The sequence below is a fragment of the Coloeus monedula genome (genome assembly GCF_965178545.1).
Source record: "Coloeus monedula genome assembly, chromosome: 1".
NCBI lineage: Eukaryota > Metazoa > Chordata > Aves > Passeriformes > Corvidae > Coloeus > Coloeus monedula.
In genome coordinates this window covers 82,808,033-82,835,443 of record NC_138781.1, presented here as the reverse complement: position 1 = coordinate 82,835,443, position 27,411 = coordinate 82,808,033, and the positions used below count along the sequence as shown (strand labels likewise).

Genomic DNA, 27,411 nt, shown 5'->3' with positions numbered 1-27,411 from the left:
CCACAATAATTTCCAGAATTCCCCGCTACTGCAAGGACAGGTCTGAGCCTATCAGTACAAATCAAGCTCATTTTAAATAAGCATAAGAGCCACCACAAAATTTGTTTATTGAAATTAACTGCAGGGCTAAGGATAAGTTTGGTTTATTTGCTGCATTAATTTGCAAAGCCAGAGCTGTGTCCTGGAACTTTTAAACAAAGTGCTGCAGTCAGCAGGACCCGAGGTTCTACCCCACCACTGATTCAGTGCCTGACCTTGAAGAAGTCCATCACCTCTTCATAAATCTGCCAGCCCAGCTGTGAAACTGGATGAAAGCAGGACTACCCCACAAAATGCATGCTGCAACTCGTTTGGCCTTCTGTTAAATAAACATAACGCCCCCTCAAAACAAACCCGACCAACTAAACAATGTGGTTTTTTCTGTATACAAAGCACTTTGTACTGTACAAAAATGGAGTACTTTACCAAGTGGGAGGGAAATGGATGTAAATATTTACACATGTAACTGCAAAGAGCTGTTACTCACCCTAGGGATGTGCATGCTGGTAGCTGTATAATTCAAGAACTACATCAGGATAATAGGGTGCCTTCACCAGACAGAAACTACATGCTGGTCTCTGGAAAGCATGCACTGTGCCAAGGAGAGTAAGGAAAAAACTGACATTAAGGGGACAGTTCCTGCCAGATTGGGAACTAAATTAGCTTCAGATAAAACAGAGATTCAACAAATCTACAAGTGCTCAGAGCTTAATTACAGGAATAGATGAAACTACTAGCTTAGCATCCAGATTTTTTTTCCACTTTTCCATCATCTCACAGACTCTTCCAAAAGGCAAGTGTATTTTGGAGCAGTAAGTCAGTATAAAAATACAGAGGGTAGCTACTTCTCCCTATGCAACTTGTGTTCGATTGCCCCTTACGCCTGCCAAGAAGAAATGTTAAAGCTAAGATTGGAAGGAGAAGGGTCACCTCAGCCAGCAATTCACCTGCTTCCGTTGTGTCCTGCTGCAAATGCAGGACCTGCTACTTTACATCCCTCCACACTTGAGCTACTATGGAGGTGACAGGACAATGTTTTCAGAGTAACACTTCACCTGTGCTATGTAAGGGAAAGCAACTGACTGGACTCCCTTCCACGTGGCAAAATCTGGCACCATAATTCATGGGTGCTAACAGCTTAAGATACCACTTACCAGTGTTGAGAAAACCTGGAACCACGTTCCAACAGCTTCCTTATAAATTAATTTTGTCTTCCATTATAAAAATTAGTCTGTCCTTTTAGAAATTTCTTGACAAAAGAGAACTGTCTACTGTTTCCCATTGCTATCACTTCAAAGATGAGTTTGTTTTACAAGCATAAGTGTGGCAATGCTTGTCCCTGGTTTGCTGTTCAATTACCACTTCTAATAAGACATTTCTTTCCACTACATAAATAGAGGAAGCACTGCTTGTAACTGCAACCTTGAACCACATGTGATAATATGCTTAGTATTTACATAACATCCACACTAAAACTGATAAGTACATCACGTTGTGCACAGGTTAAAAGTTATGCAAAAAATGCATGACTCGAGAACAGCTTCCGCAACTCTCTATCTCTGTGGTGTCTGAATCTTTGTGGACTTCAAGCTGCCTAATCTGCTCTAAGGACAGAGGGTACAGTAAGCTGTTTGTTCAGCTTGTGGAAAGTCAGATTTAAGGATTTCATATTCAAACAGCGCTGACTCAAGTAGCGATGTTCAAGGACTTTTCAAAGTGCATCTGTGGAGCTTATCAATACCGCGAGTTGCATACTGGTCTACCTGACTGCGTTTTCTTTAGCCAAGGCCTCGGGTTTTGCTTTAATCTAGCATCAGCGTGACGCTATAACTGAAAAATCAAGCCTTCACTTAGAAAACTTCTGTAGGCTACTGTTGTCCACCGTTTCTTCTACAGATATGGACCTGCATGTGACGCAGAGTAAACACATTCTCGGTCCAGTGTTTTTAAGAAACAGTACACATATATCTGTGTGAGCACCTACACACACGTTTCCCCATTTCATCATCTATACAACATATGTACACATGACAACACTTTCCAGAAGAGCTGTATCAGCCTACTAGGGGCATTAAGTTACTGCACTGCATTGCAACAGCCCTGCTCATTTCAGAAATGTGAACAAATGCATTTGATATGTACACTGTCAGCACGCAAGCAGGATTAACAGAGATCAGCAACCAATTTGGAGTAATTGAATATTCACAGCAGCGTCTGGTCTGATCTGTTAACACAGTCACACAGGGAATGTAGGGCAAGCATTTTTAAAAATGCCCAGAAAAACAACCCAGAAGAAAACCAAGGGTACTGCTTAAGAAAACATGAATCCCTAGCAGCCTTCTGCTTCTTGGCCTCCCCTTCACCTTCTGCAGTCTTTGCTGGCTGCAGCCCATACCCACATCAAGGGTTTTGTTCATGTACAAACTCAGTGAAGTGATCACATTCTTCCTAGAAGTACATGCTCATGTGCTGGACTTAGCAAGCCTTTGTCATGCTCCTGTTGCTTTCCTGATCACGCAGTAATACTGCCCTCTCTTCCCCCCCACTGAGGACATGTGAAAAACATTAACATATCTCAAATGCCTAGCAGACCTTGAAGTATCCTTGTCAGAACTTTACATTTCCTGGGCAAATCTTGTGGTGACAGAAACTCTCTGTAATTGCATTTAACCCAGTAATGATGCACTGATAATGCCAATGAAGTCTGACCATCAGATTTCAATGTATATTAAATGCCTGCCTGAAAGCAGCATTAATAATGGAACACATTTTATTATTTACTTCCAATTAGAACTCCTTTCTGATACTAGTGAAAAAACACACTTTCAAGAGAGAAATAATCAGTAGTAACATAAAAGTAATTATTTTTATTATAGGTTTATAGGCTTGTGCTACTTCTACCTATTAAGATTGCTCCCTTCCCAAATCAGTTTCCCAATTCTGCTACACGTGGAAAGCTTTGGACAAAGCATTCAGTGGCAGGTACACGTCTTACTAGTAAATGCATTATTTTTTCAAAGTAGCTTATTTTATCACCATAGGCAAAACAGTACTTTTGGGTCATTCAGGCCTACAATAACTCTGGTGATTTGATACATGAACATTCTACCAAGCCATTCTTTGGAGAGGCAATATTAATTTAAAAAGGGAACAACTGTTTCCAAGAGGCAAGATTTTATCTTTCCTGTTAAAGTCATCAGCTCTACAAAGTTCACTGGAGAAAAATCGCACAGCAAGCCTTCAGTAGAGCCTCAGACATTTAGCAGCCAAACACCTTGGGAAAAGCCTCCTGCCCTTGGCATGCTTTAGATGCTGCTGAGCAAGACCTCCTGGAGCTTCCCTTGGCAGCTCCAACATGCCACCACTCATGCTATCCCTGACCAAAGCCTGCCAATGGAGGACGAGAAGGTCACCTGACCCTTGTGCTCCTCGTGAGCTGAAGGAGGCTGTGTGAGGCTTTGTGCTTTGTTGAAGTTTGCTGGGTTTACAGTGAGGTCCCCCCGCTGCCCTGCTCCTGACTGGGGAGTGCAGAGGGCCCGGCCACGATCCACCCGGAGAGACCCCCTGCTCCCAGCCCCCAGGAACTGCCTGCCCGCCCTGTGCCCTGACGTGCACACGTGTACTCGTGTGTCAGAGAGAAAAGCAGGGAGCAAGGCTGCATGGATGAATGAGCAGGGTGAATGATGAATGGGAACTGAGTCTGAAGCAGAAGCTTGCAGAGACCAAACAAGTAAAAGCACAGGAGCCCATGCATGGAAGACAGAACAAAGGGCAGGAAGAAGGCACAAAAAATACCCCTCAAACAAACAAAAAAATGAACAAGGGAGATTCCTAGGGCACTTTAAGGAAGCACCCTTTACTTCTCATATGTACACATCCTTGTAACTCCAGAACATCCAGAAGTTAGAGAAGCTTAGAGACGACTGATGCTGCTCCCCCTGGTACAGGTCTCTCTCCTTTCCAGTGTGTGCCACAACCACCCACCTGCAGGGGGGCAGCACACTGCTTTTTCTACGGTGCAAAAAGAGGCCCAGCAGCATTTCTGAACTCTCCAGGGTATGACTTTGCAACACAGAGGGGTTTTCTCCATGTACATTTTGTGATTGTCCTTGGTTAAGTCAGCTTGGGTAGATAAATCTCCTTAAATCGTCTCTCAGCTCCACCATGTGTATGTTAAACAGGACCTGGCTTGTTTTACAAAATAAAGAGTGCTGGACGAGGAGGAGGCACATGACCTACACTAACATTTTCTTCCCCTGGTTTAGCATAAATAAAAGCACCACTATGAAAGAGCACTTGAAGTTCCTTTTGCAGCTAACATTGAATGAGTTTATTATCACACTGCAGAAATGCTTTAGGGGAAATCTTGCTCTGATAGTGTTCTCATGAGAACACTTGACATTTTCAAACAAGTCAGTTTGAAATGTTCCAAGAATACAAATGTCATGAGGCTCCCAAAGGTGCAATGATACATCTTATCCCAATGGGAAGCTCCTGTGCTGCCTGCTAAAAGAACCTGAAGCTCTGCATCTTTCAAACACTATTTCAGACATCAAGCCTTGAAAGTGATCTGGCACTGAAACACCACTCTGGATGCCCAGATGTAGTTCATCTAAAGTTAACTTGTATAGTGAAGGGTACCTGGAGCTGCAGAAGATCCCCCTTTGTTTCTGTATTTCTCTGGTACACAGAGGCAACGTAGATTTCAGGAACTACTTGAGTAACCACAGGATAGGGCAAAGACCAAATGAGCTTTCCATCTGCAGAACCAGCACTACGCAGCCAGAGGCACTGCAGCCTTCCCCAGAGGAGACGCCAGTGGACACAGTCTCCTTTCCTACAGATTCACCACCCCATACCTGCCATGAGCTGAGATCACCAGCACACCTAATGCAGTACCCCACACACCTGCCCAATGGCTACACTTTTTAAACTATTCAAATGACTTGAATAGGTTTTACACAGCTCACACCCTTCAGTGCAGTCCCTGACAGAGAAGTGGGGTGGGGATGGGACATGGCTCTGCCAAACAGTGGCTCCCAGGTGGCTGACTGTAAAGTAGAGAGTGAGTGGCCTCTGCTTACTACTATCAATACTTTTTAAAATGGTGCCTGCACATGCACTAGCATTTTCCCAGAAGCCCTCATTGTGTAAAATCCTGTCCAGAATTACCCAGTCATTTGACTTTTTAATTAAAAAAAAAAAAAGAGTATTAAAATTAAAAAATCGATATAACAAAAAATAGGGCACTCTAGGCCACTTGTATTTTGCTCAACTCATCCTCTCCAAGTAAAAATCTCTGCGTCCATCCACCATTTATCTGCACTGTAAGGTACAAAGCCTCACCAGAGCAAAACTCAGCAGTGCCCTGTTGCAGAGCAAAGTATCCCGGCACATAATTGTGCTTAACCTAAACCATATGTTCCTAAGAACACCAACAATGCTGAACAATGAGACCAGCCTCACATCCAAGGGAATTTAGGAACAGGGGAACAACTGAAGTGACAAGCTTGTTCACCACAGAGCTACAGATTCATTGTTGTCGCTGTTTTTTGGCACGATGGTGCCTGAATTCCTTCCCATGTTTTGTGAACAGCTGAACTGTGTTCCCTTACAAAAGAAATTAATATGGCAGCCTGTGTACATCTGCTTTAATCTTAAAACAAAGCAGTTTTGCTATCTTTAGTACAAGCATAATAAAGGCACCAAAAAAGACAGATGGTTTGGATTTTCTTGGCAGAAAGCAAGAGAGAAGACTGACATCTCAACTGTTTACGTAGCCACAACCCATTACGTGGCCACAGCAAACCAAGGGGGGGATGCAGAAAGTACCTCTTTGTCAGCATCTCAGATGCTGACTGCTTTCAGTCAGGTATTATAAAAAGCATAAAACCACTCTGCTCACAGATAAATGCTTTTGTTCATACAGATTTAATTTATATTGTTAGGAAAACACTTAACAACGGCCACGCTAATGCCAAACAAATTAATTTCAGTAAAGCTCGAGCAAACACTACCATTATGTTTAGGCAGCAGAGAACAAAACCCTTGAAAATCCAACATTAAAGGAGTTATTTATGGTCATTGCTCAGCCCTCCTGCCCCCATCATTTGTGCATTAGAAATCTCCTGACTGCTCACTTGCAAACTCCCTGGCTCCTGACAAAAACTGGCCACGCACTGATAGCCAGAAAGTTCATTATGCAGGGATAATACAATCACCTTGGTCTGGCAGTTGGGATGGGTTTTTGGGTTTTGCTTTTAGGTTTTTGTTTTATTTTGCTTTGGTGGTTTTTTTACAATTCAGCCTTTCTTTTAAAATATCTCACTTCAGGATTAAAACTTTCCCCTTCCTGAAATCAATCAAACTGATAGTGGTTTTGGCAGAAAGGCAAGTAACAGGAAAAAAGTAAGGACAGAACATGTGCAACATATCCAAGAAGTAATTCATAACTTGCTCTGTATTTTTTTATGTAATAGATACATAGTTCAGGGAAAAGCACACACAAAACAAGTCTTTTCCCTATTACCCTTTAACAAATATTCAGAGAATGGTAGTCATGTAAAAATATCACCCTTGATATACAGTGATAAAAAGACAAGCTGAATTAGCTCCTGAATTAGGGGCAGAAAAAAGTTCTCTGATACAGATATTGCTTCCTTTAGCCCAATTAAATACCTTTTTAATATTTCCATGTTGGAGAATTCAAGAGAAATTAATGATTATTCCGAATAGCAAGTACTTAAAAAGTAAAAGAAGATGGCACACATGGCAAAAACCCAAAACACTTGTTCAATTTGTGAGTGCTTCCACTTGAGCCAGTGCTCAAACACGGTACTGACAAGTAACACTTGGGGTTTAGAAGCAGCATTTCCATTAAGGAAAACGTTTGCTGCCGTTGCATTAAATCCTTACCAGGCACGGGGAGGCTTTTGTGCATTGCAGTTACACTCCATTAAACGCTTCCCAGGAGGGCTGGGGTGACACGGCTCACTGGGCCTGTGGGACACATGGGCTTGCAGGGCATGTGCAGCCTCCGCAGCACTGCTTGCTTCACTGGCACCCTTCTCCAAAGAGCACGGGATGGAACAAGCACAGGCAAGCAGGGCACAGCCACCCCTCCTTGCAGCTCCTTCTAGGAGATGCCCCACAGGCAAAGGGCCCCTGGGACAGCCGAGGGCAGCGGTGCAAGGCGGGGAGGCCAGACTCCCTGTGGATGCTTCTGGAGGAAGCTGCCGGCTCACATCTGTCACGAACTCTGTTTACAGGCACGCCAACAGATGCTTGCAGCGAGAGTCGCTGAACTTTGACATCCAACATAAAGATGTAAACACTTCTCCACAGAAGATAAATCCTGAGTACTAAAAGGCGCTCTGGATGACTTCTGGCCCTCCTAACCCCACACCATCCGCCAAACCCAAAACTCCCGCACATATCCCTTAAAAACAACAACAATAAAAAAGACCCAAAGCACCAAAAAAAACCCCAAGAAATCAACATACTAATAGGCACAGCACCAAGCTTTTTAAAGTATGCTAATCAGTAGAATTATTACAAGTAAGTCAAATATAACTAACTGGAGAAAAAAATGAACTTTACAGTGTTTAGACAGATGGAATCTGATTTCCTGCTGTAAAGCTGCTGAATTTGGCATTGACCCTGAGCCCCAAAGGCAGGGGATCTGCTGCCCAAAACACACACGAGCTACCCAATGTCCGGAATCAGCAGTCACTACCCTTCATATGCACCATTAAATTAAAAAGCATGGACATCTTCATAAATAAAGTTTGCAAAAAGAGATGGATTCATTTAACGCTAAGAGCAGCCAAGACCAAAGCCCACTGCATATATTTGTGTATTTTCTTAAGAGGCTGCACATACAAGGGAGCTCACAAAGGGCTTCCTTAAAATGCTCCCTTGTAAATGTGCGTTTGAAGGGTAATAGATATTGAATTCAGGGAAATGTCAAAAAAAACACTGTTTGGAAATATTTTCGGGTCTTCACGTGGAAGAGCTAGAAGCAAGCATGACACTTTTCAATGCTAACTAAGAAAATCCTTGTCCAGAAGGATTTTCTTCTCCAATGCCTGATCCTATGAACTATGGATGCAGCCAAACACAGCATTTACTGATAAACAGTCCTACTGACTTCAGTAACTTAAGCCAAGTAACTTCAGTGGTGTTATTCATGCCCTGTGAATATGAACGGAAGACTCTTGTTTAAAAGGGCTCCTCACAACAGCAAAGGCTAGCACAAGAGAGTCCCAAGTGAGGGTGAGAAAGGACACAAGGCAAAGAAAAGAGTCCTTATGAGAAATGCTTAGCCATTACCTGCAGGTTTGGGGCTTTCTTTTTAATTTTAAACCGAAAGTCAGGAAAACATGAGCTCTCCTGGTATAGCCACACAGTAACTTCAATACAATCCTATAGATAACTCAAGAATCAAACAAAAGGAATGCCTGCCCGTCCCCCCCCAAACTAACCAAAACAGAAAGAACAAACCCCAAACCTCAAACAAAGCCCAGGTCTACAACTCCTGAATGAGGTCATGATGAGAAACTCTCCCAGCCTTCAAACCAGAAAGGAAAAAAAAAAAAAAAAAAAAAAAAAAAAGTGAAAAGAAAACCTCCATGGAAAACATACTTGAGCTGTGTTTAACAAGGAACATCTGTAGCCTTCCAATTCCTGAGATGCAGAAATGCCGCAGGAGGGCCACAATAAGTTAAACACACAGGAAAAAATACTTTTGTTGCTGCCCAAACCATTTACAGGTGCCTCTGATTTGAAGCTAAGGATACCAAGCTCTACTCTGTTTGCTGACATAACACCATGCTGTGAAGGACTTCTTTGTGAAGAAAATTCACAGAAAGTTGGTTTAACTGACAAAAGTCTTTACTGGTGAAATATGACATCTGTGTTTTAAAGAGCCCACATTTTTTGGATATTGTCACTCAGCTGCTTCTATTTATAACATTTGATGTAAAAGTTTCTCTCAGTCAGCTAAGTAGGTATGCAATTAAGTATCCTGAAATTTTAGTGTCAGACTGAGGACAGTTTGCAGCAATTGATTCAACTCTTACTTCTCCCTGGATGAGTTTGTTCAGATAAGATTTCTCCTACACTCACACACACACGTTATGTCTTACATATATACAATTCTTCCCTTGCAAGGGAATGGATGTTATTAAAAATGTGTGTTCTTAGTTGCTGTTCTGGAAGTCCTCAATTCTCAAAGGCTTAAACATAGTGCTACTTACATCAACAGCCATGACTGCATTAAAAAAAAAAAAAAGAAAGATGGACACAGACATGCTGACTATATATTTATTGGCATTACTTTTATATATACTTGGATGTACAAATGGAAGAGAAAGTAGAGTCCTACTTAGAAGACTAGAAAAGTGTTCTTGAAATCAATGCCTGCAACACAACACAGCTCTTCTGAAAGATTTCACTCCCCCCAAGCTTTTTGTATTTGCTATCTATGCTTTCACTGCAGACAGTTTCATGTGTGTCTGTACAAGTCAAGAGCACAATGCAATCCTCTTTTGATCTGAAATAAAGTTCACAGTATTCAGGGAAAAAAAAAGAAAAAGCAGAGAAACTGGAAAGTGTTTTTTTCTCAATGGAACCATTGATTACTAAACATACCCAAGTAAGTCATTTCAAACAAAGCATAGAATGACAGCAGGGCTTTTAGGATTTTATTTAAACATTCACTTGAGTACTTTATAAGCTCACACAACTTCATTAAAAATACAGTAAGACGCTGAGGAAATGTCTGCTTTACTGTAAAAAAAACCTTTAAGGAAGAAATCATTTTAACCTAAAAAGAGATGAAGCAAAAATATCCTCAAACATGAAAACAAAAATGACATTACAGTAACTGTAATGTCATCTTATACACGAATATGTATCTAAACACACAAGGAAAGATTAGGACCTACTTTTATAATTCTAAGTGTTCACAGACTTCATTGACATACTTAATATATTCATACTAAGTATGAATATACTATATTAATACAGTATAGCCATAGACATGGTGTTTCCGAAACATCTGGGACAGAGCCCTTCACCAGCTCTTTGCACACCAATGGAACAAAAAAACAAACAACACAGCCATCCCACCCACCAACTAGCAAATGAGTACAGCATCTTCTCTTCTGGAAAGCACTAGGTTTGTGCTTATAAAGGGAAACATATTTACAATATGAATTGTCTGCATGTGGTAGCTTTTCCAGTCACTGCAGACTCTCTGTTTTGAAGGCCAGCCTGCAGGAAGCTTTGAAGAGCTACTCCAGAGCCAGCTACAGCCCAGAGTCATGAACATGTGCTAAGATGGAGGTCACACCTTTCATCTCCCACTACTTTATCATGGGCCAGGGTGCTGAAACACAGGCCTGAAGTACTCTTTCCCTCCTTGTATTTAATGAGGCTTTCATCTACCCCCATACAGTGCCACATTTTTCTTCTTTTCATAAAGAGCTAAGAATTTTTCATAGCTATTTGCTCAGAGAAATCCAAACTTACAACCTGATATTCCTCATTTTAGTAAACCATATCTCATGTATCAGATATTCCCCACAGACCACCAAACCAGCTACTTTTATAATCATCTCACACAGAGGATGACAACAGCAGAAGAAAGTATCACAGATGTCTGTAATGATAATTAGCCAATGAACTGTTTGACTGTAACACTCAGGCAATAAATACAAGAACGCTCGAGGAGGAATTACGTCACCATGTGATAATCAAGAAATTTCCATGCAGCTTGTTAAAATATCATTATATAATCCTACCTTCACACTGGGTAGGATTCCCTACAACCACCCCTTCAGCATACAACTGCTACAGGTTTTTGTGGCAAATTAATTTCTGCCACTCACAACAGAACAGAAAGAAGAAACTAAGAAGTAATGTATTGTGCTATGAAATTTTAATTATTCTGCAAACTGACATTGGCAAAGACCTGAAGTCCAAACTCATAAAAGTAAAATCCGAAACCAACTCCAGCAACACACCTTCCCAGTCCCACCTCCCTGCCAATCACATCTTCAGGAGACATGCAAAGTGCTCAGTGGAAAGGTGAGAACTGAGAAGTCTAGTAGAAGCTACGGAATCAGAGAAGATGAATAACAATGCTGTGCTTTGATAAGGTCCCAACGCTTTCATCAGTTTGTCATTAAACTTAAACATGAGCTCCAGCTGTCAAAAAGATGTGGGAATCAATACACCAACATGCTTCAAAAAGCATCATCACCCCATATTTCTGCAACCTCACCCCTTGCTTCCCCTCTCTTGTTCTTCAAAGTGATATCCAGCATTGTGGGGATTGCCAAACAGTCACAGGTAATAGTCAAACATTATCTCAGTTCCATTTCACCTGCTTGCAACCTTCTGCAGCCTATAGGTAACCAAACAGCAAGGGCAGGATGGTCTAAAAGAACATCAGAAAAAGCAATGGGAGAAAATATATTATCTGACCAATGTCAGCTGGCACAGTCCTTTTACACACGAAGTCCATTCCTGAAACTATAAGCCCTGAAAATGATTGAAGTTATCAAATGCAGTGAATTTCTACTATGCCTTTGGCTGTGTAGCTGCTAGCTCAGACCCACTGAGGAGGTGGAATGCCACATCACAGGTCTGAAGGTTGATGGCTACGTCCTTCCCACTTCGCACTGCCTGGTATTAACACATGTACACCAAAACAAAGGAGGTAACTTTTTTCCCAGGGATGTTTATAACACCAGGGTTTTCTAAGCAAATTTAATCAATCAGATGACATCATGGTAAAGACTTGAGACTTTTTCCACATCACCTGAAGTTTCAGCTCACATTATGTACACCACGGAAAGGCAGTAACATCACACACAATACACACAGAGAACACCATTAACAAGCAACTTATCTGCTGGTGGATGCTAGCACTAGCTCTGCCATTCTTTTCTAGGGCAAACTGTCCCTTTTACAGTGGCATCTGGAATTCCCTTAAGTGTAAGGATTTTGCAGCTCAAAACACTTCTAAAACTCTTTACGGCTACCCATCCAGTTACAAAATCCTGTGAAAATTACAGGCAGTCTCCCATATAAGCATGTGGGTCACTCCTACTAGGAGCTGGAGAGGGCTTGTGTGTAAGATGAAAAGCCCAATGCTGGACATTTCCTGGAGGACGTTAGCGTAACAACACACAGAGCAGCCTTTCTACACTGCAGTTCAAATACAGTGGTGATGCTTTAATGTGATGGAGCCTTTAATTGATGAAGCCTCTTGAAAAAGCCAACAGAGGAGACAGTCTCAGCCTTTCCACTTAACTGGACCTCAAATTTCAGTAAGAAAAGTCAAAATATGCAACGCCCCAATTCTGAGAACCTTAAAGGCACAATTTAATATGCAACCCACAGAAAACACACCAGCACATAGGTGGCTTTCTTGTTTCTCTGAGAGGAGGCTTTGTACCCAGTGGTAGTTGTTCTTCTCAGCCTAATTTTGTGGGTGTCTTCCCCCATACCATGTGTGCCTGGGTCACCAACAACTTGGTGCAAGAGAAAAGGATGATAGAGTCATAGAACGCCTTGGATTGGAAGAGACCTGTAAAGGTCATCTAGCCAAACACCCCTGCCGCAAGGGGGGATACCTTCCACTAGACCAGGTTGCTCAAAATCCCATTCAACCTGACCTTGAAGATTTTCAGGGATGAGGTATCCACAACTTCTCTGGGCAATCTGTTCCAGTGCCTCACCATCCTCAAAATAAAGAATTTCTTTCTTAATCTCATCTAAATCTACCCTCTTTTAGTTTAAAATCACTGCCCTTTGTCCTACTGCAACAGGCCCTGCAAAAGGTTTGTCCCCAGCTTTCTTGTAAGCCCCCTTTTGGTACTGCAAGGTGCTATAATGTCTCCCTGGAGCCTCCTCTTCTCCAGGCTGAACAACCTCAAGTCTCTCAGCCTGACCTCATAAGAGATATGTTCCATCCCTTTCATCGTTTCCATGGCTTTCCTCCATGGCTCCAACAGGTCAATGACCTTTCTGTGCTGGGGGTCTCAGAGCTGAATACAGCACTCCAGGTGAGGTCTCACGAGAGTGGAGCAGAGGGGCAGAATTCCCTCCCCTGACCTACTGGTCATGCTGCTTTTGATGCAACCCAAGATACAGTTGGTTTCCTGGGCTGTCCACACATTGCCAGCTCATGTCCAGCTTCTCATCCACCAGCACCCTGAAATCCCTCTCAGCTGTTCTTAGTCTGTGTGGATACCAGGGGTTGCCCCAACCCATAAACCTTGTACTTGACCTCATTGAACTTCATGAAGTATATGCATGTGCCTACTTCTCAAGCTTGTCCAGGTCCCTCTGGATGGCATCCCATCCTTCAGGCTTGTCAGCTGCATCACTCAGCTTGGTGTCATCTGCAAACTTGCTGAGGCTATATCCCACTGCTAATGCCATCGATGAAGGCACTAAACAGTTCTCGTTCCAGTCCAGAACCCCAAAGGGCATCCTTATCGCCAATTGAGCTCTTGAACACTACTGTCTGGATGCAACCACCCAACCAATTCCTCACTCACCAAACAGTTCATCCATCAAATTCATATCTCTCCAATTTAGAGAGAAGGATGTTGTGGGAGACCGTGTCAAATGCTTTAGAGAAGTCCAGATGGATGACATGCACAGCTCTTCCCTTGCTCACTGATGTGGTCACTCCATCATTTTCATCCCTCACTGCCAGCACAGCAGCAATTTAATCATGACTATGTTACATCTTGCCCATCAAAAGCCACTCTACAATTCTGTCTGGTTCCTTTCCTGCCTGGAGAAAGGCATGTAAAGAAAGCAAGGGTACCCTGTCTTTGAAAAACATACTTTTATTTTTTTGGCTATGTGCCAGCCCCCACTTTCTGTTACTGTAAGGGAATATAACCTTGGAGGGGCCACCTTTCTCCAGTAAACTACTTAATCACCGACCTATGTGGAACAAGGCTCTCACACTCAACAGCATTACTTCAGCTTTGCCAGACACAATCACAGCAACTGACTGGAGAGGCAAGAGAAAGAACTATTAAAACCAAGTTGCACATTCAGGTCATACAAAATGACTATTTTATTCACAAGCCTTTTAGTTTCACACTATGCCCTCCATGCAAGGAGAAAATACATTGCTCCCGCAGCTGGTGTCACTGCCATAATTTTGGGGGTTTTGACAACAGAATGGTCAATGCAGTGCCAGGGATGCTGGCAATGATGGGACTCGCCCTTCTTAGTGAGACTTCAGTCTCATGGTGATTATGGAGATCTGGTGGGATAGTTCCCATAGCGGAATGCTGCCATGAAGGGCTACATGCTGTTCAGGAGAAACAGCCCAGGAAGGCACAGTGGTGGAGTTGCCCTCTCTGTGAGGCAACACTTGGAATGTATCAAGCTCTGTCTCAGGGTGGATGATGAGCCAGTCGAGAGCTCATGGGTCAGAATAAAAGGGGAGACTAGGAAGGGTGACACTCTGTAGGTGTTTGCTCCAGGCTGCCTGACCAGGAGGATGAAATGGGTGAGGCCTCCTACAGGCAACTAAAGCAGCTTCAAAGTCACAGGCCCTGGTTTGTGCATCCTGACATCTGCTGGAAAGCTACACAGCAAAGCACAAACAGGCCAGGAGGTTCCTGGAAATCACTGATGACAACTTCCTGTCACAGACAGTGGAGGATCCCACAAGGAATGTTGTGCTGCTTGACCTTACAGTAACCAACAAGGAAGGCCTTATTGGAGATGAAGGTTGGGCGCAGCCTTGGCTGTAGCGATCATGAGGTTGTAGAGTTCAGTACTGAACAAAGAGGTAGTAGAGCAGTGAACAAGATTATGACCATGGACTTCAGATCAGCTAACTTTGGCCTCTTTAGAGATATTCTTGCAAGGATTCCATGGGAGCAGGCCTTGCAGGGAAGTGGGATCCAGGGGAGTTAGTCAATAATCAAGGCTCACTTCCTTCAGGCTCAAGAACAATGCATCCCAGTGAGAAACAAGTCAGGCCAAAGGCACAAGAAACCTCTGTGAATGAATTAGGAACTGACATTGCTCAAGGATAAGCAAGAAGTGCACAGCAGATGAAAGTAAGATCAGGCCCCTTGGAGTGAGTTTAGTGAGGTGATCAGGTTAAATAGAAATGAGACTAAAAGGCCAAGGCCCATCTAGAATTAAATCTGGCCAAGCATGGAATAGATAATAAAAAGGGCTTCTTCAAAAACATCAATAATGAGGAAAACAAAGGATAACGTGGGACTGTTACTAAATGGAGGGGGGATCCTGGTAACAGAGGACACAGAGAAGCCAGAGTTGCTGAACGCCTTCTTTGCATCAATCTTCACTGACAACACCAGCCCTCAGGGATCTCAGGAGACCAGGGCAAATGAGTGTCAGGGAACACCTAGGCAAACTTGACATCTACAAGTCCATGGGCCCTGACAGGATGCATCCATGGACTGCTGAGAGAGCTGGTGAACACCACAGCAAGGCTGCTCACGATCCCTTTTGGAAGGTCATGGAGATCAGGAGAGGCACCTGAGGGCTGGAAGAAAGCAAACATCACTCCAGTCTTCAAAAAGAGCAAGAAGGAAGACACAGAAAACTACCAGCCAGGCAGCCTCACCTCAATCCGTGGAAAGCTGATGGAGTATCTCATTCTGTAGGCCATCTCTACCCACATGGGAGACAAAAAGGTGATCAGGAGTAGTCAGCATGGGCTCACTAAAAGTAACTCGTTTGACCAGGCTGATTGCCTTCTGTGCGGAAACAACTACCTGGATGGATGAAGGGAGAGCAGTGGATATTTTCTACCTGGATGTCAGCAAGGCTTTTGACACGGTCTCTAAGGAAATCCTCATAGGCAAACTCAAGAAGTGTAAGTTGGATGAGTGGAATGAATTCAGAACTGGCTGAGTGGCAGATCCCAGAGGGTTGTGATCAGTGGTACAGAGCCTGGTTGGAGGTCTGCCACTTGTGGTGTCCCCCAGGGTTCTATACTGGGCCCAGTGTTATTTAATTTGTTCATCAATGGCTTGGATGAGGGGATAGAGTCCCTTCTCAGCAAGTTCACTGCTGACACAATGCTGGGAGGAGACACAATACTTCAGATTGTGCAGCCTTTCAGAGGGACCTGGACAGCTTGGAGAGCTGGGCAGAGAAGAACCTACTGAAATTCAACAAAGGCAAGTGCAGGGTCCTGCACAGAAAGACCTGGGGATCCTGGTGGACAACAAGCTGTCTATGAGCCAACAGTGAGCCAAGAAGGCCAATGGTATCCTGGGATAAATAAAGAAGAGCACTGCCAGCAGGTCAAGGGAGGTGATCCTGCCCCTCTGCTCAGCCCTGCTGAGGCCATATCTGAAATATTGTGCGCAGTTCTGGAGTCCACAGTACAAGAGAGACATGGAGCTTCTGGAGCAGGTCCAGCAGAACTTGGTCAAGAGTCTGGAGAATCTCTCTTATTCTGAGCCTTAAGAAAGGCTGAGGAAGCTGGGCCTATTCAGCCTCAAGAAGATGCAACTATGAGATGACCTCATTAATCTGTATAAATATCTGAAGGGAGGATGTCAAGAGGATGGAGCCAGCCTCTGCTTGGTGGTGCCAAGCAACAGGAAAAGAGGCTACCAGCAGAAATTGATGCACAGGAAGTTCCACCTAAACACAAGCAAAAACTTCTTTACTGAGAGGGTCACCATGCACTGGACCAGATTGCCCAGAGAGGTTGTGGAGTCTCCCCACTGGAGATATTCAAGAGCCATCTGGACACAATCCTGTGCCACGTGTTGTAGGATGACCTTACTTGAGCAGGGAGGTTGGACCAGATGACCCATGTGGTCCCTTCCAACCTGATCCATTCTGTGATTCTGTGAAAACTTATTTTTTACAGAGTTGTGCAAAAGACAAAACATAGAGGAGCAATGCCCATACCTGACCATAGTCTGTCCTGAATACGACAACTCCTTCTGCACAGGAATGAACAGTGCTGGGATAATGCTGATTATTTTCTCGCAGCCAGACCCGAGACCCCTGCAATAAGAAAAACAGAGTTATAGATGGCATAACAGAAAAACTGAAAAAAGAATTTCACTCACTATTTTTCTCTGGAAATACTTACAAGTAATAGGAGAGAAAGTGAAAGCGCAATCCAAATAAGCAAATGAAAAAAAATAAAATAATCTCTTAGCAAGTATTTGTTAGTGTCTACTCGATCAGTAAACACAGGAGAACTACACAGAAGTGCCTTTTTTTTTAACAAGTTCCTAAATGCCGGCAAGAGCAGCTGGAGCCAATGCTCTGATTCTCAGAGTCATGTGCCTCATGTTAGCACAAGTAAAATTACAGAGCGGTGTTTGAATTTACACACAGTTTAAAAGATCCACCCCAAAGCCAGCTGGCTCCCTACCTGTTTATTTTCAACCTCAGTCAGACACTCCCAGCACTTCTATCTTTCACCTTTTTTCTAAACTACTTTGCCCTTTATATGGTTCTCCTCGCTTGGCTGCACAACAATGCAGAGGATTAAAATAAAAAAAACAACTAGTAGCAAGCAAGGTTATAAAGAACTGATATCAGCTATGAAGGCATTGGAGACACTATCAGTCAGACACCTAAGTCAGTCTAGTAGAGCAGGTAGAGCTTTATGATGCATCTACCACCTGGTAGATGCAGCATTAAGAAAACAGAAGTATCCAGCACTGAAAACAAGGGAGGAGGACCACAGCTGATGCTGCAGCTGCAGGAAAAGCCATCCTGAGTGAGAGCCATCTGAGTTGCTCCTGCATAGGAGAAGACTTTAACTGGCATGAAAACACTGAGCAGCAGCGACCCACGGCCTAATTTCCAACCCAAATTATACTCCTGCTCTCTTCAGACATCTGGCTCCATATCACAACAACAGTACTTTAGTGGCATTCAGCAAACAGAGATTTTTTCACCACCAGAACAGTCAAATATCCTCCTAAAGAAAAAGTAAAGAGCTGGTAGGAAAGTGCTGGGATATACTCTGACAATCATAAGGTTTGGGTGTGCAACCACAGAAAAAAAACCCAATTAAAATAATTTTGAATGCTAGCATCCAAAGGCTGTCCTTGCCTAAATTTTCACACAGAGAAACCAGACACAGAGTCTTTTTAAGATGGAGGGGGTGCAGTCCTGATTAATAATCAAGACAAATACAGATTTTTATTCTGTTGCATATTTAAGGTGAGTGGCCCGTGAGCTTACCATGGACTTCAGCCACATTACAAGTTACATATGCTTTAGATAATGTTGAATAAACATTATTCTTCTTTCTGTGATGGCACAATAGCAACACTGAGACAAAATAGTACTCATGGAGAATTTAAAAACTCTTGCTGTTTGGTTTCTCTAAATGGGAAGAGCTCACCTGGACACTGAGGATGAGGCAAGAGCATTCATCTTTATTTTTTCCCACTGCATCTTTTCACAACTACAAGGTTGTCCAGCTCCCAGAAAATTTTTACTTCACTGGTCTTTTCTGCCTCAACCTAATAATCCCACAGAAGCAAGGCACAGCAAAGAGTCATAGTTCGGTTCACAAATTGCAAGGGATTTAATCATGGTGGTTACTGTCACCATCAAGCTCTGGAGACCTGATGGCTTGAGGGGTGGATGCATGTACTACCATCACTCGAAGCAGCAAAGGGAATTTGGTGCCAGCCTTCCCCCACACAGAGAAATACTTTTGCCAGACTGCTGCTGGGCACTAAGGGTCTGTACTGGTCAGTCTCCACCACCTGTCTCCTTCTACAGGAGCTCAATCCACCTAAATGCAGACATAAACAGCAAAAAAAACCTATCTGTCAAAACGCAGTCAAATACTTCAAGTGCTTCAGGACAACCAAACCCCTGTTATTCAACTGGTTTATTATTTGCCAGCATCTCAGAAGCTCGAGTAATGTGAAGTTTATGCTTTCAAGAGCAATGAAAAGCTTATAAACATCAAGCCACAACAAAATTTGCCAAAACCTCAGCATTGAAAATAGCCTCTGAGGAGGAGGAGAATGTTTTCCATCTTGGAATTAAATAATTAACGCTGCAAATTTTTTTTCTGGCTATGAAGGGGAAAAGAAGGGGCCTGCACAGAAGCCTTCACTTGATTGGACTAGTGCTATAATATTTTTAAAGCAGGGAAAGGGGTTGATTTAAACAAATGTACATTGTTAGGGGTCAATAGCTCCTATTCAAAGGAGGCTGGAACAATGCAGTTCACAAAGCCAGAGGCATCTGGAATGCAAATACAACATGTTCCCTGGCAAGGTAGCTCTACAATGAAGTGTCTGTCCATGGGCCTTTCCCTCTGGGTGGGGGCAAAACACAAAGCTCTTGGCAAGAGATACCTTGCCAACTGTGTGAGCTCCAGCCACTGATCCAGCTGCCATCCCTCTGCAGTGCATTAGCCATGCACCAATGACAAAATCTTCACTAGTGCTTAATTTATGGACAAGACTTGGCATACAGGATCCACCTGAGGAAGGACTCCTCTCAATGCACATGGTGGCTACATTGACCTCAGCCTCTTTCTCACGGATAAGCATGGTGTCTTGGGTTACTCCCGAGCTCCTGGACAAGCCAGCCTTCTGTGGTAAGAGGGCAAAGAAAGCCATGGAGCACTAACTACAGCCCAGTGTTTTTTTATTTCCATGAAGTAAGGCTGTAAAAATACTTGGAATAGTGTTTGTAGAAGAACAGCCATATGCCATCATTCCTGTAGCAAATAAATTTCTCCTGACTGCAAAACTGAAAGGAAATAGCTTTGCAGATCTCACAGCTGCAAGACCACCTGGAGAAGTCCTGGGTCCTCCTACCTCACAGATTTTGCTGCTGAAAATGCAAACACTACTTCCTGTCTTCCTCAGTATTCTGTTCTTGGAGATGACAAAAATCCATTATTTTTTACTTTCTATTGGATACGTATGCTGAAAATCACAAAATTAATGAAGAACTTTACCTCAAGTAAAATGGTGTAGTATTCTTTACAAAACTAATTAACAAGTTAGATTTTGTATGCTGAATAAAATAACTGCACATTAATTACATTTCATATATGTATATAGCATATATATGTCATATCTATGAAAAAGCAGATACTGCGTAACACCTGTGTTCTCATCTCAGTGCAAATGCTATTCATTCACACCTTATAATGTGAAATCCAGTCGACACATCAATGCAGTTGATTCAAAACAGTTAAAACTGCTTTAAATTAAGAGCAATGAATGTAGGTTATGCTGCATCTGCATTCAAAAAGCATATCACTATTAAGGCTTGGCAAAGCAAAAAGGAACAATAGTCAATATGTATTTAGAGAACCTTTTTTTTATGCACCTCAGCAGCTTGGCTCCGAATACAAAGTCTGAGAGACAGGAAGATATGTTATTAACTAGGTCAAGCAGGACATAGCTTTTTAATGCAAAAGATAACCAAAACCACATTCATCTTCATTCCTCCTCTTTCCTAAGTCACAAACCAATGATTATTAAGGAGGGGCCACAAAAAGAAAGAAGTCATCAAGAAAAAGACCACAACTTTGCTAGTTTCATATTAATAGTCAGTTATTGTTCTGAAAACTCACCCTTCCCTGTTGGCCTTGGCTACTGAAAACTCTTAAATTTAGGTACCCAAAAACCTTAACATATTAAGTGCCTGGCCAGACTACTCAGTGGAAAGTTCACTGGAAGCTGAATATCCCTCATTGATTTCAGTTCCTATATGAACCATTCAGCCTCTTGAGCAGAAAACCAGACCTGTTCTTCCGTATCTAAGTCCAGGGAAACAAGCAGTAATGGTCATTTGTCTGACGTATTGCTCTTTAATTCAGAATGTAGGTCTAGATGCCCTCCTTTGCACTGCCTGGCTTCCCTGGTGCTGCTTTCCACCAACAAAAGGCTTCCAGAAGAGCTGGTCATCAGTGGTGGCTGAGTATGGGACCCACTATAAAGGTCTGTGGTTGCTACTGCCACATGACGTACAAAAGGGAAATAAATGGACACTCCAGAAATTGCTCCAAGGCAGTGCCACCAACAGGCTCCACTTCTCAACAGCCAGGCTACCCCTCCCTGCCAACAGTCAGAATCAGCAGTGTTTATTCAGGGATGATAGGGTGGGAAGGGATGGACAGAGTTACAGTGAAGGACTAGTTGAACCCTGTACATAGTGAGAGAAAGCACAACTTTGTAAGTTTATTTGAAAATGCAATCTAAATTTCAGTTCCTTAAACTCAACTTCGTGAACTGATTATCTACATATATCAAGGCATATACTTAATCCATCTTAATGGGGTAAAATTACTTTTCAAACCCTTACAGTAGTATTCACAATTTCCTCAGAAAACACTCAGGGGTAAAATACTAACACCTTCCTCTCAACAAATTTAGTTCTGCCTCTTGAACAATACTGTTTTGCTTTCCTGTTTTAAAGCAGAACAAAGCCATGAAGATGTTTCCATGGGATATAAGGCCAGTTCTGGGGGGGTGCGTTTCCTACAGAACAAAATGTCCTTGAAAATCAGATGTTACTGTTATCTGTCAATCCCCCACATCAGATCAAAGCACCAGCTCTCCTGCTCCTGCAGTCTGTGCAACAGCTGCCGATTAACCTTGAACAGGCTCCATCTCCTTCTGTTTCAGTAACTGGAGATAGCACAGAGCTAGTGACGGTATACTACTTGAAAAACAAGAAACTGGATTAAAATATGTATTATTACTGACTTGAAAGGGAACCAGAATAAATTTGTACCTTCCTCAGCCCTTTGAAGGCACTAGCACTTCTTATAAGACCACTGCTTCATATAAGATAGTATTTTTTATATAAATTAAAAAAAAAAAAAAAACAAACCACAAAACATAAACAACAGCACAAAAATTTTTATCTTCCAGTTATGCCCAACACAAACAGCACACAGACACCACCCTAAATATACGCAGGTGGACAAGCATGTTCATCTGCTGCTGCTGTTGAGTGTGAAAACACCCATCATTAATAGACCTCACTCAAAAGCCAAAAGGCAATTCCATCAAAAAGCAACTGCACTTCTCTGCTAGAGCTCTGAAGACATGGTTGCCAGTTCTTGAGGCCAACAGATTTCCGCAAAGCTAGGAAGCAGCAACTTTATCATGCGCTCAAAAGCAAACCCAACAAGAAGATACCATCAAGTCTTTTTGGAAGTGTTACTAGTATTGCTACAGTCTGAGTTAGGACTTTCATGAGAGATTCAGCAAACCTGTTTTGACAAGTTTAGCAAAATACCTTTTTACACTTTCAAGATTGCCTAACCCATACCCTGGCATCATGGCTGCAAAAACATGACAGTGCAGGAGTTTGGAAAGACTATTGCCATTATTGGTTGTGGTCAAGTTAGGCTGCTAGCAGACAACAGCTTCTTCTCATGCCTGCAAATGTAGGTGAATAAATAACACTTTCTGTGCAGTCGAGACAATGGCATTTCTGATTAATTCTGAAATTAAAAATCATTGCTCTAAGTATTACTTGGCAACTGACCATGAATAGAACTGCAAAAATGAGGAAGCAGGGAAACACATAAAGCAACTTTTCTCTATCTACTGGATCTACAGTTTCAGGTCCCACTTTACATCATCATCATCGGGTATCACAGACTTTCTTGGCTTAAAGCACTGCCTCCACCACTCTCCTTGCTCCACTTTAGCTTGGAAGGAGGAGGCAGGATTTTAATCTGTTAAAACTCAGTAAGGAAGATAAGTAATTCAAAAAGACAACATGTAGGTGAGGAGAAGTAAGAGGAGACAGCTACTGATGACATCAGTGAGATATAGGGAGCACATGGCGAAAAGAGCTTGGGGCAACTGTACATCTTTCCCTCAGGGTCTGCATCAGGGCAGGGGGTAGCAGTGGGAAGGCAAATGACAGACATCCTGGCATATTCATGTTCATCTTAAAAGTAGCACATCATTCTCTCTCCTTATTTGAATTCTTGAAGAGTAATATACCATACATTCAAAAACCCCTTAAAATTTATCCTGAGAATCAAACCAGCTCTAACTCTGCCTCCACAGATTTCAATAGGAGTTGCAGTTCCATCTTTGTTGACAGCATGGTTTTGTCAAGCACTCATATTTTTTTCAGAAACATTTTTTTCAGAGTCATTTTTTAATTAATTGCAGTCATGACCACAAATGCAAAAACACATGAACAAAACAACAGCAACAAAAAAACCCCAACAACAAAGCCAAACACAAGAATTCCAACAGGTATTTTAAGGGGCACAGCACTGAGGAAGGGCAGTGCGCAAGAAAGCAGCAGGGGAAGAGAGACTCTCCACTAAGAACCGCTCACCAAAGCCTACAGCAATGCAGGAGTAGTTGTCCCAGCACGACTGCCCAAACAAGCCAATTTCAATCACCACTAGCTTCTGCTTACATACTCTTTGCCACATCATCTAGTCAGCTCTTACACTGCTGTGCAGCTCTACCAGTGACTCAGCAAAAAGGAGAAGAGTCTGCCAAAATGCCTGTAGCTCATCCACCATGCCTGGTTGTGCCTGGCAGTCCCCAGTCCAAAAGCTGCCAGCTTGGCAATGTTTTTCTTATGCTACATGACATGCTTATAAACTCACATCAAGGGGAAGAAGGATTTTTAAGTCCACATGTGTGAGAAGTCATGCTATCATTCTCTTCTTCCCTGCTTAAGCTGCTCTCTTGGGACTGGGGTTTCAAAGAGTGATGAGGCAAAGCAATGGTAGAAATTTCTTCACTACCCTCTTTGTTGGGGCTCAGCCACACAGCTTCACTCTTCCTCAGAAACTTTGCCCTTAAAAACTCCCAGGTACCACATTGTCTTCTGCCACAGGTTGCTAACCATCTCAAAACCACTTTTCACAAGTTTTGTAAAACACCCAAGCAATTTTTTCCACCTTCCTCTCACCCCTCCTGTCTGGACACAGAGCAAAGGCCAGGCAAGGCGACTCACGAGCACCAGCCACGGGGCATGGGAGAGACCAACCATTCTGAAACAAAGTTTAGTTTGAGACTGAACTTGAGATATGTTTCTCATTAACTGTCTGTAAAGCCCAAGTAGAGTCTTGTTTGCAAAATACAAGCTTCTGCTTCCAAACATACATGTTCAGCCTGATTTCAAAACATTTTGTTTAGGAGGAACATCCTGAGTACTTCAAATCTGATTAAGTGGAAAAAGAAAAAACATTCGTTTTGGCACATTTGTTCTGAAGAGAAGCATTTACCATTTACCTTCATGAGACATTAGGATTTTCATTAGGTTCATTGGTCAAGCACTGTTCAGTTCCTAACACTGTTCTCTACGTACCTGGATATGGAATTTAGAAGATCCAGTACGAAACAACTATATAGTAGTACTAGCTCTTGCACAGATGCTAGTTGTGCTACACAAGCCTGGACATGCCCTTGTCTAGGAGGGCAGTATTGTGATTCAGCCTGATTTGAATTTGCAAAGCAGATGAAATTTCTGATCAATATACATTTTCTACCTTTGAACACTCTTTGTCAACTATCTCATTTTATTCTGGTAGTATTTACCAAAGGCTTCTTGCATCAAGAAGCATCACTGATACAACACCAGTGTTGCACCTAAAAGCAAGCAGGAGGAATTGCATTTAGCAAGGCAAGGACTATTCCTGGCTTCTAGGAAGCTCAGTGTTCCCTTTTTCTTTTTTTCCTTTCTCATGCCAAAGCAGCAGCCAATTCCAGGAAAGTATACCTTTACTCAAGTGGGATTCTGGTGTGAAAAAACAAATCCATATTAAACAGCAGACTGTGTAAAGTAACAAGCATACTTAAAAATTATTCCCAAGAATAGTACCACAGCTTTCACTTCTCAATTTACTGTCATAGAAGCACAAAAGGTTCCACTTTAGTTTTATATTCCATATTGTCAGTTTTCATGATCCTTTTACAGGTCTGAAAACATTAGAGGGATTTTTTGTAGTTTGTTTATGTCTCCCTGTAACTCAAAAATATCAGTTTACACATGAATAATTTTTGTGGGTTGAAGTAGGGATGGGCAAGCAAGGAAAGTATTTCCAGACTCAACTGTTGCAAAAAACAGCTGTAAGATCTGAGCCAGAAGACAAAAGCAAACTGACCCACCCAGACCACATTCTTTGTAAGTGGGTTGGGGTATTTTCCCTCCTCTCTTCTTCCAAGCTCCATATTTGCTTGAAATTAAAACTCAGGAATTTTGGAGAGACACAGTTCACACTTTGGTGTGATAAGACTTAGCAAAACTTTATTCCAAGATTAAGAAAGTAAGTGTGAAAAGGAGTGAGAAAAGAGAATAATGGACCACAGTTCTTTCATTCTTTTATTAATAGTAACACCGATTATTGAAAATGGGAGAATCTTAAATGTCAGGTTGTAAGTTTTTTTGCAAAGTTGTATTGGTCCCCTACATTGAATTTACAATTGATGATTCAGTATGCTTCATCTCACTTGGCAGCTTTGCTTTCACAATATGATCACTACATATCTCTCTCTCTTGCCACAGGGACACAAGTATTAAAAGTATGTATTTACACTGAATTATTTCTTTACATTGGTAGTTCATGCTTCAGTTTGGGTGGGGTTTTGGGGTTTTTTGGGTTTTTTTTGTTTGGTAGGGTTTTTTTGTTGGGTTTATTCTGTTTTTTTGTTGTTGTTCGGTTGTTTTTATTGGTTTTTTTCAAATCAAATTTTGGCAATCTATATGGAGTTTGCCCTACAAAAACCAGAACCCTTTGCTAACTTTGCCTACCTGTGATGTCCTTCAGATGTCAATAGGACCCTGAATATAGGCAAACATCTGTAGAACAAGGACTTACTATGGTTAATACCCAATAGAGTACAGAAACCAGGAGAAACAGATGAAAACACAGTTGGTAAATTAGGATGTGCTGTTGGACCTGTACAGTAGCCTTTTCAACAAGCATTTCAGCCTTGCCTTTCTGAAGCCCATGTGACCGCTCTGACCTCTTGCTGAGGAACAAATCCCAGCTACACTTTGACCGCAGGCAGTTGAGAGGTTTGGGCTGCTCAGACCTTAGCAGCTGGAGCTCAGGTCCTCCATTCCCACGAGCCACAGCGACTCACCGAGCAGCTTCCTGTTCCATCCTGTTTATACACCCTGCTACAAACCAGGGGCAGGATTCAGGACAAGCACCTCTTCACAACAACAGCTCCAACAGGTGAGACACTTGGGCAGCACAGCAGCCTGCCCCACACACGTGTGGTCTCTCAGGGCAGGCACAAGGCAGCACCCCACAGCTCAAAGGCACGATCAGCAGCCCAGGGAAGCTTGCTGAAGATTAAACACGTCATGTCTACACCTAGCCAGGAAAATGTGGGTTTCTGGCCTGCAGCAAGTGGGTAGCAGCAGCACTGAGGCTCATTTGGGAAGCTTGGGCAGACATTATCAAGCCTTGGGTAGAAATAATCAGGCTTGAAGCATCATACAGAACGGGTCCAACATGGGTTATGAAACAACTTGAGGTGGTGGGGAACCAGGACCACATTCTCAGGACCTAATCATCCTTAAAAATTAAATAAATTTAAAAACTAAAAATCCAGCAGGTAAGCAGGAGGGGAATCACACTCCTCTACATCTGAAGCCCACTGTGCTGCCTGACTTCTAGAAGCAGGTTTGGAAAATAGGAAGACACCTTTGCCAGGGCATGGATGTCCAAGTGAATGGTAGGCAACACAGCGTCCTCTGTGCTCTCCCTCCTTGCCTTTCATGCTTCAGATGAACACTGAAAGAGCCAACACTGCCACCAAAGTCCTAAGCTGGAAGGCTAATGTTAGCAACTTCCCACACTAATTTGTACACTGCAAACCACAATAATCACTGAGGAACTCCAAATTGCCTGCCTGGAGATCACCTGACGAAAACACAACCAATTAAGCAAAACATAATGGCACACTTTATCATTAGAGGGCAGAGCACTGGCTTATTCCCATGCACCCGAGGCAGAAAGGCTGGCGAGCGCAGCGCACTCGCACGGGGGATGCAGAGGTGCATTGCCGTGCGTGCTGAGCACTGCCTGGGCTCAGCCTGGCTCCTCACACAGAACAGGTGTGACCAGCCTCACTGTGGGAAAGGTTTTGTAACTCAGAAGGACATGTGCACTTTTTATGGTGCGTAATACCTGATGCCTTTTGCCCTCTGACTTTCTGGAGCTCATTGCCTTGCATGTAGCAATGAAATGCACATCTTAAAAACCAAAAGCAAGCAGGCAACAGAGTTTTAATGAAATCCCAGCAGTTTATGAAAGCGTTCACAACACACTAACTAATGGGTATTGTACTTCTACACAGAAAAAGGCAAGATTGTTTGCTGGAGGGTTAT

General features: G+C 42.7%; 1 protein-coding gene across 1 annotated transcript in view; it reads right to left on the bottom strand.

Annotated features, from left to right (window-relative positions):
* Positions 1 to 27,411, bottom strand: part of MYO10 (myosin X) — a gene marked incomplete at both ends in the record, with an annotated part of 161,899 nt that overhangs the window by 111,493 nt on the left and 22,995 nt on the right. The window contains 1 exon segment of the mRNA XM_082289298.1: positions 16,987 to 17,085. Coding sequence (XP_082145424.1) covers positions 16,987 to 17,085 — 99 coding nt within the window.